General features: G+C 37.9%; 1 protein-coding gene across 1 annotated transcript in view; it reads right to left on the bottom strand.

Annotated features, from left to right (window-relative positions):
* Positions 1-15,544, bottom strand: part of UNC13C (unc-13 homolog C) — a 591,853-nt gene that overhangs the window by 255,301 nt on the left and 321,008 nt on the right. The window contains exons 16-18 of the mRNA XM_029237965.1: positions 9,156-9,224; positions 7,416-7,505; positions 1,308-1,436 (exon numbers count right to left, since the gene is read on the bottom strand). Coding sequence (XP_029093798.1) covers positions 1,308-1,436; positions 7,416-7,505; positions 9,156-9,224 — 288 coding nt within the window. The remainder of the gene's footprint in view (positions 1-1,307; positions 1,437-7,415; positions 7,506-9,155; positions 9,225-15,544) is intronic.

Below are 15,544 nucleotides of genomic sequence, written 5' to 3'. Positions count from 1 at the left end.
GAACCAAGTTTCCAAACAAGAGCACACATAGTGGGAATGTTAAGCTAAAGTTAAGAACAGTTATGTGGTTTTATGTTGTTTTGCTTATACAATGACAGACTCCAGCTTTAATGTTTTCTCCTATTAGGCTAAGGAGTCAGTGACCCCAGAAAGGATGAATACTGTAAGAAACCCAGCTTGAAACCTAGCTTGAAAGAGTCCTATGCGCCTTCATCCAACATCGGCTTTCTAGAATCTGCCCCACTCAACTAAACAGGAAGTTCCACGGGTAACTGCACGGTTTTCAATATCTATTTGAGCAACTGCATTCTTCAGAGAAGTGGATAGACAATAGATACATGTTAAAGAGCCATCCCCAAACAATAGTTCTATAGAACTAACAGCGATATATACAAATCATAGTGTGCATTAAAAAACTTCAATGCAACGAAAAGACACATCACATATAAAGAGAAGTAATATATGAAATTACATAACCAACAAAGATTAGTATCCAAAATATATTTTAGAATTTTCTACAGATTAATAAGCAAAAGACAGGCAAGCCAAGAGACAAATCAGCAAGGAATTAATAGGCGATATACAGAAAATAAAACTGAAGTGTTCATTGACCATATGTGAAAAGATGTTCAAACTCACCAATATTAAAACAGTGTTCATTTCTGAAGGAAGAGGAAGGGAGGAGAATGGAATTTGAAAGAGCTACAAAGTGAAATGCCAATTTATGTCTAACATTTAATGGTTTTAAACAATAAAGAGCAGAGCAAATATTGCTAAATGTTAACAGTTGGTCATCTACGTGGTAAGTATATGCATGTTTGATTTACTTTCTGTATTTTCTTTTTAGAAATATTTCTTAATAATAAATTTACATATGTGACAATGTTACCATCCTGTTCTATAAATATGTCCCCATCTATCAGTTTTATGAGAAAAAATGAAAAGAGAAGCAGATGAATTAGGGGAAGGACATAGAAGTAGGAGTTGAAACCCTAAGTTCTAGTCCCAAATCTGCCACTTGCCCACTGTGTGACCTTGAGAAAATCACTTAATTCTTTTGAAACTAACTCCTCACCTGAAAAACTTGAACAACAATATCCACCTTTAATATATGAAGTTATTTTAAGGAGTGAATTATTTCACTCTCACATATAAGAAAGTGATGTTCAAATGTGAAGAAAAGATATGGAAATTCTTAAAACCTGCAGTTAACGTGAAGTTGAATGAACATACTTTCCCACTTACTGTCATCCTAAACTTACGGAAGCACACATTAGAACAGAAAGTAGACACACATCTTTTCTTACCGGGTCTACTAGCTGGGAATACAGTTCATGGCAATTGTCAAAAATATACTTGTACGTAGAATCCAGGCAAGCCCTGACACAGTCTTTCACCACCACGCTGGCCTTTGGGGGGCTTTGCAGCTCCAGAACCTGGTAGACAAAATATTTTCTTAAATTCAAAAATAAAACATTGTATAAACAGTATAAACAAATCAAACAATATTCAATAAACACTTAGTTGAACTTTCTGTATTCAGGAGAAATGTGGTCTTAGAAATGCTTTAAATGTGTAAACACCCACCTTAACGTCCTAATATAACAACTCAGAGAAAACGAGCATAGTTGTAAATATTCAAATAGAAATACTTACAGTGACCAATCACAATATCATTCATTCATTCCATTCAACCACTCAACAAATATTTATCATCACCTACTATATATCGGACAATGGTGATACTGCAGTGAGCAAAAGAAACAAAAATCCCTTTCCTCGTGAAGCTAAATTTTAGTAGATAATAAACAAACGAAATCAGTAAAATATATTACATGATGTTGCATGCTGAAAAAAAAAAATAAACCGAAGAAGAGGGATAGAAAGTGTTTCAGTGGAACAGAATTTAATACAAAGGACTTCAATAGTAGATCAATTCAGAGAAGTAACAGGATGGGACCAGTGGAAAAATTGCAAATAGACTACTCCAAGAACCTTAGCTTTGAGCAAGGTGGGAAGAAAGTAGACTATTTGAGCAGAAGAGGAAAGTGACCTATTTTTTTAAAAGGCTCCCTTATGCTGCCTTAAGGCCGGCTATGGACAAAGCAGAAAGACCAGTGATGAGAATAGTTCAATAATTCAGTCATGAGAAGACAGTGCTTGAACTATGGTAGAGAAAGGAGTTGTTAGAAGAAATTCCATTCTGGTTAATTTTGGAAGGAACAGGTAACAGGATTTCCTGACAGATTGGGTGACCAGTGTGAGAGAAAGACACCCCAAGTATATGATCAGGTGACCCAAGACGGCTGTCCTCTTGCTCTCTGTACATCTCCTGCTCCACGAGTGCCTACTTCAGCCACACTCTACTACCTGACAGACCTTCCTACACACTTGCCCCAGGCCCCAGTTAATGATTGGTCTAACTTTAGCCCCGATGGAAACCTATCAAAGGGGTGGTGAGGGACATGCCCCTCTGCTGGTTTCCCTGGTAACTGAGGGGCCAACCTGGCATCAATTCCCCTATAACTGGTAACCTCCCCTTCCTCCCAGGAGTGAAGACTGCCTTCATGGCCGGCCAAGAGCCTGGAGCACACAGCGAGGTCTCACTCCAGGACCTTGCTTCAGACACATAAGATCCCCCATCCATTAAACCATTGATGTCTCTGTTGCTGATTCCGGATTCTTTCTTTGGTCTTGAAAATGGGCAAGTACAGGCCTTGTCGGCCTATGGGGGGGTGGCCTAACACCAAGGTTTTAGCCTTAAATAACTGGTACACTGGAAGTGGTCTCAACCTAGATGAGCAAGACTATGCTTAGAAGATCAGGAGCTCAGTTTATGACAGGTTAAGATTGAGAAGCCTGTTATGCATACAAGTAGATTTCAAAACAGACATTTGGGTAAATGAGTCTGGAGTAGTAGAGATGCCTGAGCTAGTGATATAAATTTGAGAATTATTAGCTTAGAGAAGACTTTAAAGAAATGAGACTAGATGAGTATGGACAGAGAAGAGAAGGGGTCCAAAAAAGAAATGCTGGGTAATTCTAGCCCTATGACATTAGACAAATGAGAAAGAACAAAGCAATGGAGAAGAGATAAAAGGCAGCCAATGAGATAGGAGAAAAAAGAAGCAAGAGGGGTGTCCTGGAATCTAGGGAAGAAAGGCTTTCCTGGAGGAGGGATTGATAAAATATATTACATGATACTGAACATTGTAGGATGAAGACTGATGACTGACCACTAGATTCAGCAAAGTGATAGTCACTGGTGACTTGACAAGATCATTTTTGGTGAAGTGATGGATTAAAAGTCTAACTGGAGTAGGTTCCAAAAATAAGGGTGGATTTGAAGATTTAATATTTTAAAATTTTTAGTTCTCTAAAGACTGATCTATAGATTTAATGCAATCCCAACCAAAATCCCAATAAGAACTAATATAATCTATTAAACAATTCTGAAAAGTAACAAAAAAGGTGGAGGACTAAAACTATCTAATTTTAAGATTTGCTATAAGGCTTCAGTAATCAAGACAGCATAGTAATGGTAAAAGTATAGACATCTGGACAGCATAGAAAGTCCAGAAACAGACCCAAACAAACATGATCAATTGATTTTTTATAACGATGCGAATGAAATTCAATGAATAACGGATGATCGCTTCAATAAATGGTGTGAAAACTACTGAACATCTATATACAAAAAAATGATCCTGACCCATACCTCACAACTTATTAAAAAAAAAAAAACTCTCAAAATGGAACCCAGCATTAAACGTAAAAGGTAAAATAAAACTTTTAGAAGAAACACAGAAAAATCTTTGTGACCCTAGTTTCGTCAGTAGCACTACCTGTAAATAGAAAGACTGATAAAGTAGACTTTATCAAAATTAAAAACTTTTGCTAGGCAAAAGATAATTTTAGAGAATGAAAAGACAAAACACAGACAGGGAGAAAACATCAGCAAATAAAGTACCTGACAAAAGACTTGTATCCAGAGTAAATAAAGAACTCAATACTCAACAATAAGAATGAAGAGTGGGCAAAACATTTCAACAGACTGTTCACAAAAGAAACTCAGCAAATCAGCTCAAGAAAGCATGATCAACATTGTTAATTAATATAGAAATAAAATTAAGACCATAATAAGATATAACTTCATTCCTATTCGTGAAACTGAGCAGGACCCTGTGGGGCTCCAGGTCACAGAAGTCTTTGTCGCCCCAATTTCTTGTTTGTAGGGAATACACTCCAGCCTCCATGACCCTCCCTGAGTTCCAAAGGGCAGATTAGAACAGTTGCTAATCAGGGAAGGGAGGGGATGCCGAGACAAGGGAGGAGCAGTCAAGAAACAATAGTGCAGCCTTGGGGCCAGGTCATGGTTCTGCCTCAGGGATACACATAACAGTATCTTTAAATTCTTTATAGAACTAAAACCCCCAACAAATGGAAGATGCCAGCATTCTTCATTCCAGGTTAAAGGAACCAGAGAAGCTCTTCAAGAAGGCTACCAGGTTAAAGGAACCACAGAAACTCATCAGACTACCTGAGGCCAGATTAAAGGAGTGCAGGTCCTGCACACACCCTAATCTTACCCGCAACCTCACCCTTGAGCTGTTGCTATAAAACTCCTTGCCAAATCCTCCCAGGTAGGGACACATAGTTTTCGAGGGCAGGATCCCACTCTGTCCCCACTTTGCCTGGAAAAGCAATAAAGCTATGCTTTTCTACTTCACCCAAAACTCTGTCTCTGAGATTCGATTTGACACTGGTGCACAGAGGCCGGCTGAGTTTTTGGCATCATTAGAATGGCTAAAAAAATAAAATAAAATCATGGAAAATGCCAAGAGCTTTACCAGAAGATGTAGAACAACTGAAATTGGCATTTCTTGTAAAGTTTTACATACATTTACCAAATGACCAAGGAATCTCTCTCCTTGTTATTTATCCAACGAAAGTGAAAATTTATGTTTACACAAAAAAATATATATCAATATTTTTAACAGTTTTATTTGGTATTACTCCAAACTGGAAATAACCCAAATGCCTGTAGATCATATATAACAAAGAATTACTACTCAGCAATAAAAAGGAATGAACTGTAGATATATTCAGGAAGAAGGCTGAATAGCCAATATGTTACACTACATAGATTATTATTTCATTTACACGATGTTCTGGAAAAGGTAAAACCATAGGGGGATAATAACAGATCAGGAGGTGAGAGAGAGGTTGACTATAAAGGACTAGCACAAGGGAATACTGGAGACTAATAGGACTGTTCTATTCTATATCTTTATTGTAGTGGTGGTTAATACAACCACACATGTCAAAACTAATAGATCACTATGACAAACAGTGAATTTTACTGTCTATAATGAGGAGAAAAAGAAAAAAGAAGGAGAAAACTTGTTCAGAAGACAATTCAAGAAGATAAATTGGAAAGAAAAAGTAAAAAGGACTATTTTGAAGGGTTTTGGTATTAAAGGAAAAGAAGGATAAGGGTAGTAGCTGTAGAAGAAAATGGAGTCAAGCAATATTTTTAGGACTGGAAATAATAGCATGTTTGGTGATGGGGAATATCCAGTAGAGTGTGGAAGACTGATAATTCAGGTGAGTGAGGAAGATTGCTGGACCACTGTTTTAGTAACTCAGGAGGAGAAGAAATTAATTACATCAGTGGAAGATACAGCTTTTTTTTTTTTTTAGGAGAACAAACAGCTAAGCAATCATAATAAAAAAAAAGAAGGAACAGAATATGGACACAGATGCAGCTAAGTAAGTAGATGGGTGGGTGGCGGGAGCTTGTGGTCAGACCTTGAGGAAGCTCTCCAGTAGTTGCTCCTGCTTTTCCAGTGAAATCACAAGCAAGGTCATCAGCTGGTAGTGAGGGTGGGGGAGGAGGACTTGCAAGTTTGAAATGATTTTGTTTCCTATACACTGCAAGGCTGGTGACTGAGGAAAGGCAGGTATTGAGCACTGTGCTGGCACTCCCCTCCCTCACTCCCATTTTCCTACCCACCTCAATGGCAATGGCAGGCATCCCTTGTCAATGAGAGCCTGGATCAGTTCTATCACCCTCTATGCACTGTTCCAGCAGCTACTGCCAGCAGATCAGAATTGATGTAAATTCTATTTATGCCAGTCACCTAATTTTACCATGACTTCAAACCAAATGAATTTTAATTGAACTTTAAAGGACGGATGGTTTATACAGTATGGTTTTGTTTTCTTTCTCTCTTATAAAATACCAATTTTATTGCTTTAGTGAAGATAATCATGGGCAATTGAAAAGAAGAAAAATAATTATTTCTAATTTTTTCTGTACAGGAATTTCCTGAATAAAAAATCATAAACTCTGGGCTTCCCTGGTGGCTCAGTGGTTGAGAGTCCGCCTGCTGATGCAGGGGACGCGGGTTCATGCCCCGGTCCAGGAGGATCCCACATGCCGCGGAGCGGCTGGGCCTGTGAGCCATGGCCGCTGAGCCTGCGCGTCTGGAGCCTGTGCTCCGCAGCGGGAGAGGCCACAGCAGTGAGAGGCCCGCGTACCGCAATAATAAAAAAAAAAAAATCATAAACTCTCTTTCAAAGGGCAAAAATGTTTAGCCCATAGCCTGACAAGTAGTTTTAAGAAAGGCTTTACATGAATTGTCTGGCTAGCCAAATTATAATTGCAGACAACTTGCCATTAAAGCAGAGAAGATATACCTAAAAAGAAATATTTGCATAGGTTGGTAGATAACAGTTAATTATACCAATGGATTAAACAATCACACATATTCCTATATAGACATTCTCAGTGCAGGAAATGGGAGTTGCTACAATTAGGGTAAACTTAAAAGAGGCCACTCTCTTGCAATGAAAAAATCGGCAAGACATCTCAGTTAAAATTGAAATGCAAAGTGAACTCCATTTCCATTTAATGTTCTTAGGGATTTTTTTTTTTCCGGTAAGTGTCACGTCCACTCACTAGAGAGCTCTGTTTAAGATGAATTTAACTTAAAACTAAATTTGAGCCAAATGTATCAGAATATCTTAAGTGTCTAGGATAATCTCTTTTTCAACACACATTATGTTGGAAGATTCATTTAGCTCAGGCAAAGGCACTACATCTTAATCAATGGGGATGAACAGTATTGATCAAGAGAAGGGTAGCGCTTCCCTGGTGGTGCAGTGGTTGAGAGTCTGCCTGCTGATGCAGGGGACACGGGTTCGTGCCCTGGTCTGGGAAGATCCCACATGCCGCGGAGCGGCTGGGCCCGTGAGCCATGGCCACTGGGCCTCCACGTCTGGAGCCTGTGCTCTGCAACGGAAGAGGCCCGCGTACCGGGAAAAAAAAAAAAAAGAGAAGGGTAAAACCAGACTCTACCAGGGAATAAATGTATGTCACACGAAGACAGTGACAAAAATAAAAAATGTACCTTCATCCTAAAAAAGGTGATACTTGTTAGCAGGTCAACAGTTGATTTCAGGTCTTGCAATCTTTCAGCATTGCCGGCGGGAAAGTTTTCCTGTTTAATTAGGAAATAGAAAATGGGTAAATTATCAGCATTAAGCCTCCAGTGGCAAATAAACTACAACTAACTTTCTGTGAAAGAAAATGGTAAGTAAACTGTGTAAAATTTAAAAAGTATCACCACAGTATTCTCACAATATTTTTACTGTAAAATATCACAGAAAATAAACGAGTTGGAAGTATTCTTGTCTTAGACTTGGAAAGCCATATTCTTCTATTTATTCCCACAACATAAAAAAATGTAAAAAATTATATCATTAATGCAGTGTTATGAGGTTATTCATCCTTGTTTCACAAAATAGGTTTCCTGCTGAAAGAGGGAGGGTGAGCATATATTTGAAAATATTTTTTATAATTTTCTCAAGATGGGTTATTTTTTCCAAAATCCTTTTGGGAAATTTTACATGTCCTATATTTACATTTAGTCACAAAGAAGCTAAAAGTAAAAAAAAAGAAAAGAAGGCTGCACTGCATAGTCTCTCCCTGAAGTACTGCAGATTTAAACAAAAAGTTTTTGTTAGTGAAGTTTGGTGAGAAATGTGAGATAAAAATGCAGATGTTCACAGTTTTGAAGGAAAGGAAAGGAAAGGAAAGGAATTAGGAAAATATTAAGGAAACAATTTCAGCATTGAGAAATTTCTCATATTAACGTGCTTTCAGATAGGCTTTTTAAAGAGCCATTAGGAAAACCACAGGTAACTTTTAGGTATTCATGAACTCAAGCAGAGTTGGAGTGTCAAAGTGATGATGAATGAGGCGGCCTCAAGGTCCTTCTTGCCCCCAAATATCATTTTCATTGCCTGTCACAGCAGTTCCTTTCTCATAGTGTTGGCCCCAGTTCCGACATGAAAGGTAAAATTTGGTATTATAATATCCGGAAATGCGTAGTTAAGCGATCCATCAATAAGAGACTAAAAATTGAATGCAAGAAAGATACATATGTACAGATACGGAAAGATATTTGTTATAGAATAAATTGTTAAAGAATGCAATAAGTATTACTATAGATTTTTTGGTAAATAAAATTTGTAACTAAATTTTTTGGTAGCTGTATTTTCTAAATAAAATTATATCTGTGTGTTTACAAACACAGACACACACATGAATATATTTGTGTATGTGTGAGTTTCACCTGCAGGTGAAGTATAGAATTGTTGACAATGAACTCTGTACAGCTTCAAAAAATGCACATTGTATTGATCTAGGAGTGAATTAAGTGGTGAATCCCAGAAGGAATATCAAAAGCTGAGGAAATATCAGCTGGATATCTTAGTAAGAAGGGGTGAGCTTTTAAGATGAGGACTGGGTCACATGTCTACTTCATGAATTAGCTGAGGGCCACTCAATCTAATGGTTATTAAAAGAATTATAAAATTAAACCTGTACATGTGTGCGTACACACCCACACCCCCCCCCCCTACACACACAGAGTACTTCAGGCTGATGTGGAGCAAGGTACCTAAACAAGAGATGTCTACTTGATTACTTAGGGGACCCGTCTAGTGTGACAGGACCCAAGATGCCAAGATCATTACCTTTACTTTTCCTTTACATAGTGCATAGTTTTTTTTTTTTTACAATGTGACAAGAAATCATCTGAGCCAAACACCATATTTTACCTTTAGGCAAATAATTTTGTACATACCCTATACTTTGACAGGTCAATCCTTAAAGAGTTATGCAACTGGTCCAGTAGTTTTATGAATTTTTCCCTCTGTGCAAAGCAAACACAAAATAGGAGAATGGAAATCAATGATAATTCTAAATGTAGTCCTCACAACAAAATCTCTCTGAGTTAATGTCCCCATTTGATAGAAAGGAAGGTTCAAAGATGTCAGTGATTTCTCCAAGATCATAGAGCTGGTATGTGACATAGCAGTGATTCAAACTCAGGTCTCTGACACCAAATCCACACTCTTTCCTGTAAGTCACACTGCCTCTCTGTGATGAATGAGACAGTATCCAAAGAGCTGAGTCATGAAGAAAGAGACCAGACAACTGAACTGCCACTGTACTCCTTCACAGCAGTATGAGTCAACAAGAGAATATAACCCACCCCCTTCCCACCTCCACACACCACACCACCTCCCCAAAATTAAACTATAGTTTTTTTAAACTTCTCCCACCTATGGAAGGGGGACTAGCCGCTCTTTGTGTCAAAAACAATTTCAAAAAGTATTTTCCTTTTGGTAACGGACTTCATAATTTGAAAGGATCGACTGCCTTTAAAGTATGTTTATGATTTAGTGCTAAAAAAGTATAAAATATCAGGTCAACAAAAATTACCGATGCCTCCCTCTGATGCTGTATCAGGGTTGGACTGACTTCTTCATAGAACGATTTGAAGATGATAAAGGATAAGAATTAAAACGTTTTGCTAATAAGCATAAGGATATAGTTGAGTGGATTAAATAAATTAGATAAGGTAAAACACCATCAAAGTCACACGTGAAAACTTTACAATAGACAAAGCACCATTCTGAGTCTCCGATTCCTAAATAAAAATGAAAAAAAAAAGGGGGATGGTAGTAAATGACTAAAGGCTCCTCCCTAGACTAATATTATGTAAACACCAAATTACACTTTGGAATATATTAACAAAAGTAGAAATTTTTCCTAGTAGTTTCACGAACAAGTTGGATTTATGGGGTATATAACTCTTATCCCTTTAAGTCACTGATCTTGATGAAGTGAGTTGAATATTAACGGGAGTTGATAAATAGTTCCTAAGTTGAAACTTCAATTTTCTGAATAAACTGCCTTTTATCAGGTTTATATATCAGTGAACAAAGTCTGAGTATTGACTCTGTGTTAATAACCCTTGTGGAGGCAATGAAGGAGCCTAAGAAATGACCCTTGCCTTCCAGAAGCTTGCTATCTTGTTAGGCAAGTAAGACTCTCCAGTAAAGCTGCCGGAAAATACGATGAATGTCTTAGAGTTTTCTTTCTTACTCTCTATCATACCTTCCTAGGGTAGGAGGTGACCTATGTTGCCCTTGATTAACCCCCATCCTCCATCAATGTGGGTCAGTGGATCTCAATCAAAATAGAAAAATAAAAGAGCTGCTACAACCATCGGTTTAGGCCATAGTAGTTAATCATTCAACGACTGTAAAAATCAATGTGTTTGTGTCAGTCTCTGGATGCTTTATATGACCTCTGTGATCGGTATGAATCATTAAGACAGCTGACATGACCCTAGTCAACCACGCTATGACCCAAATCACTGGCCTTGTGTACAGTGCGACCAACTGTTCTGGTTGTCTGCCCGATATCCCTTCTTCTCTTCCTAACAGAACCTCAAGAGTCAAATATGTCCTTTATGAAACACCTACCCTCCAAGGCCTCTTTTACTCTGGCAATGGCCATGTAGCATGATTTTGGCCAATGAGATGTATACAGTTTATTAAAGGGGATGGAACCAGCCAGCATATTACCGATGAATTATTATTTAGAAAGAATCTAAAAGAATGCTCTGCAGAGTTGTTGTATTAGTATTTGCTATATAATTCTTTGTTAGGCCTTTTTTCCATTTGCCCTCTGTGTCTTTCTCCTTTTTCTCACCTTAAACTCAGATGAGATACTAGAAGGTCAAATAGTCATCCCGTGGCTATAAGACAAAAAGCTAAACAAACGGTAAGAATGATGAGGCAGGAAGCTAGGAGCCTCCACACCTCATCCTAACTCTGTTTGCCTACCCTTTCAAAACATTACAATCCTGAGCAGCTGTACTAGCCCTGAATTCCTTATTACCTTTGGACTTAGGTTACATGGGAAAGAATATTGAGTCAGGTTTGTTGAATTTATTTCATGCAGCTGAACAGAATTCTGACTGATACAGATCACACATTTAGTCTTCCACCCTAGGTCTTCAGTGCCCAGCTGGAAAATTTACATTCCAGAAAAATAGAAAACTGTGGAGAAAACTGCCAGGCATGTTGTCGCTAAATCCCGAACAATGTCAGATGATGTGAAATTAAAAGTGTGCTCCTGATAGAATTTTCACAGACATTTTTTAAACAGAAGGACAGCCTGAAATTTTATTTCATTTGCCATATTTCTGTTTAACTTGAGTGAGATTACCTTTGTGAGAGCACAGGAGGCCTATCACCTACATGGTGTGATTTGAGGAATAAGAAAAGACTGCGATTAAAAAATGTTTCTTGGGCTTCCCTGGTGGCGCAGTGGTTGAGAGTCTGCCTGCCGATGCAGGGGACACGGGTTCGTGCCCCGGTCCGGGAAGATCCCACATGCCGCGGAGCGGCTGGGTCCGTGAGCCATGGCCGCTGGGCCTGCGTGTCCAGAGCCTATACTCCACAACGGGAGAGGCCACAACAGTGAGAGGCCCGCGTACCGAAAAAAAAAAAAAAAAAAAAAAAATGTTTCTCAAGGGACATGCCACAATATCTGAAACTGTCACATTATTTAGTTCTTTGCATTTGGTAAGGACTACATATGTCTGCTATTAGGGGCTAAATCTATAATATTAACATTAAGCATTATCTGTTATCAAGTATTTAGGTTTAATTAGTTGACAAGAATAACTCTAGACCAGGGGTCAGCAAACTGTATGTAAAGAGCCAGATCGTAAATATTTCCAGCTCTGTGGTCTCTGTCACAACTATTAAACTCTGCCATTGTAGCACAAGAGCTTCTATAACCAATATATAAACAAACGAGCACGGTTGTTTTCCAATAAAATTTTGCTTATGGATACTGAAGCGTGAATTTCATATAATTTTCACGTATCACAAATGACAATCTTTTGATTTTTAAAAACCATTTAAAAATGTAAAAGCCATTCTTAGCTCATGAGCTGTACAAAACCAGTTGGTGGGCCAGTTTTGACCCATGAGAAGAGGGGAGGTTTTGAGTAGGGGGAGGCAGTTACTACCCCACAAGGACACTCTTAGCCAGTTTCCCTAGGACACTGGGAATCGTGGAAGGAAAAGCTCTTATAAAGAAGGTGTGTAAAAGCCTCTGCATCATCTGTAGCTTCTCTCTCCCATTCCTTTGCTTCTCAGTGTCTCACTCCAGCAGCAGCAGTAGATTTAACCTGAAGGTAACGATGCTTGAACTCTCAGGGTCCTCGCTTGATTCAGCTTCCCTGGGAGGAGCCTGAGCTGCATGTGCAACCTGCTCTTAGGTTTTCATAAATTTACAAGAATAGGATAAAATTATTCTGACCTGAACCAGCAAATTATAAAAAGTTTTTTCCAGATCATATCGAAAGCAGTCATTCTTTAAGCAGAACAGAAACATTTCAAGTAGAATTAATGTGTAAGCTATTTTGATAAGTTTTTTATAATTTAATTAATGCTAATCTTATGAACATACTGGAAATACATTTGCATTTCTTGTTGATTTGAGATTAATACTGATACCAAGAGAGATACCATAAAATTATAAAATGCCACTGAAACAATGCTATCAATGACACACTAATTAATAGATGACAAATTCAAAGAGTATATAAGAAGTCACTTAATAGGTAAACTTGAAAAGCACTGAGATATTACTGTTCACTGAGCATGAAAGCCTAACGTTTCTCTCAGTCTGACTAAACTTTAGACAAGCTTCTTCTTGACACTAGGTCCTAACCTCCCTTTTTTATTTTTAGAGCATTTTCTTTTTTGCAAATTGTTTTAGACACCATGGTTTTTTGGTTTTTTTTTTTTGCATTTTCTATGATTGTAAGCATTTCCTGTCACTTTATCAGAAAGTTCGGGTTTCCCAGGGATTTGGAAAAGGAACACATATGTTGGGGCATGGCTGAGTGATCAGGGGGAAGTGCTGATTTTTTAAAATTATTATATAAGTTTCAGGCAAACAGTATTATAATTTGACATCTGTATACACTGGAAAGCAATCACCACCACAAATCTAGTTCCCATCCATCACCGTATAGTTGAATCGCTGTCTGATATACATTCTATCTCTCCCCTCTGCAACATTTCCTCTACAGAGTGACCTTTCTAAATCAGAAATTCAATCAGATTCTACACGATGCCTCAAGAATGAAGTCCAAACATCTGAGTGGGCATTAAACGGCCTCAGCAATCTAATATCAATCCAGTAACACAATGTTCTCTTATATTTCCATCTTTTATTCTATCTGCACTATTCACTAGGCAGGCTACCTTACACACACTTTGAACTTAGTTTTGTATCTTCTCCTTGTCTTTACTTCAAAGACCTAAGGTAGTTTTCCTTCTACTTCTTGGACTTTGAAAAATACTACTCATTCCTAAAAGCACTGTTCCTTTTGGCAAGCTTCCATGAGCCTCTGAGTATCCATCACTTTCTCCTCCTCAATCTCAAAGCAAATTTACAAGTATGAACTCCTTTGACACTTATCCCATTTGGGGAGTGATTTATGGTTATTGTTACACATGGTTAGGTGACTATCCCATTAGAGTATAAGACCCAGAGAACGAGGTAAACATTTATCTTTCAGTCCCTCTACTACCTGCCATAGTGCCTTAAATGAGGTATCACATAAATATGTCTTGAATGAACAAGCAACCAAATAAAAGAATACCTGTAATGAAAAGGAAATATTTATTAGCATACTTGTTTTTGCAGGGCACTGGCTATGTCAGAGGGTATCTATGCTCAAGAAAAAATTGAGCTAAACATCAATTTTACTAATAATTTGCTATTTGTGTCTTAAGATAACTAACTAACTAAGTTTCCTAAAGACTTTTCTTCAAAGTTGAAAAACTGACCCCCACCTCATGGAGTTTTCTTCCTTTCCAACTCTTGCTCTACCCACGGTGTTTTCAACACCCATGGAGATGTTTTATCCAATCAAGTTCTTTGATAATCTTGACTCCCAGCAATCTCTGCATTCAAGGGTGTGCAACAAAACCATCTCTCCAAAAGAAAAAAGCCTTGATTTTTAGCATTTGACAGTTTTCATGGTATAAATACTCTCAGTATTTCCAGTTTCAAGATGGCTGTACTCAACAACCAGCCTGCAATAGTCCTAAAAATTCAGCAATCACTGCCTGTTAGCAGGTACAAACTAGCTCCAGTACACCACTGTTTTTACACTCAGTTTTCAACAACCTACTCCTAGAGATACATCTTGGACCTGAGGCTTCCCCCTTTGAAATCTTAACTACATGGATGATGTTCCTACCCAAATCCTTTATCTCTGTCTCTATCATCGTGACACTTATCAAACCTAGATCCCATGGTGAATCACTTCAACTTTCTTTTGATAGTGTCACCTATATGCTAATTCCCTAACCCTTCGATCATCTCTATTTTTTGTGTGTGTGGGAAATTTCAACCTTCTGCTATATGTTACTACATCAGAATCTGAATGCTGAGAAATTCTGAGAAAAACTCACAGCCACATGAATTGTTGTAACAACAGATTTATGCTAGGAATTCCTCTTATGTGATCCTGAAGCATTTGTCTTTCTATTCCCTTCCCTTTTTCCAGCCTCCTCTACCTTGTGCATCTCTATCATAGCCCTTGTCTTATATATAAGCATTTCTTGTCCTGTAGACAACCACAGAAAAGATTAGGGAAATATAGTATGATTCCATCAACTTTTCACTCCTATATCAGAAGCTTAGCATTCTCTGCAAGGACTCACACACCATTTCCTCAAATTTCAGAACAGGAACTTGTCCTTTCTTATTCCAAAGAATGTCCCTCCTTCCATCCTCTTGACTACATTTACTTCTTTCTCCTCTGAGATGTTATTATATCACTTATTCTCCATCTGATAAATTTGCAACTTCATTCTTGCAGCTAGTTCCTGTCCTAACAATCTATAAATATGTTAAAATTTATCTTAGTAAATAATAAAAACTCCTACCCAACCACGCAGTAAAAGTAACATCTCTTTTTTCATGGTAAAACCTTCTCACTCTTGACCAATCTCTCTCTTACCTTCTCATTCAAGTTGCTTAACAGGTTGGTCTCTATTTCATCACCCACTTTCCCTCTTTTAATCATTATTATAAAATACAAATACAATACAGAAAAATGTACAACTTTAGTATAAAGATGAATAC

The sequence above is a fragment of the Monodon monoceros genome, unplaced genomic scaffold (assembly GCF_005190385.1).
Source record: "Monodon monoceros isolate NGI ecotype Baffin Bay Population unplaced genomic scaffold, NGI_Narwhal_1 Super_Scaffold_21, whole genome shotgun sequence".
Classification (NCBI taxonomy): domain Eukaryota; kingdom Metazoa; phylum Chordata; class Mammalia; order Artiodactyla; family Monodontidae; genus Monodon; species Monodon monoceros.
This window is presented reverse-complemented; position numbering and strand designations above follow the sequence as displayed.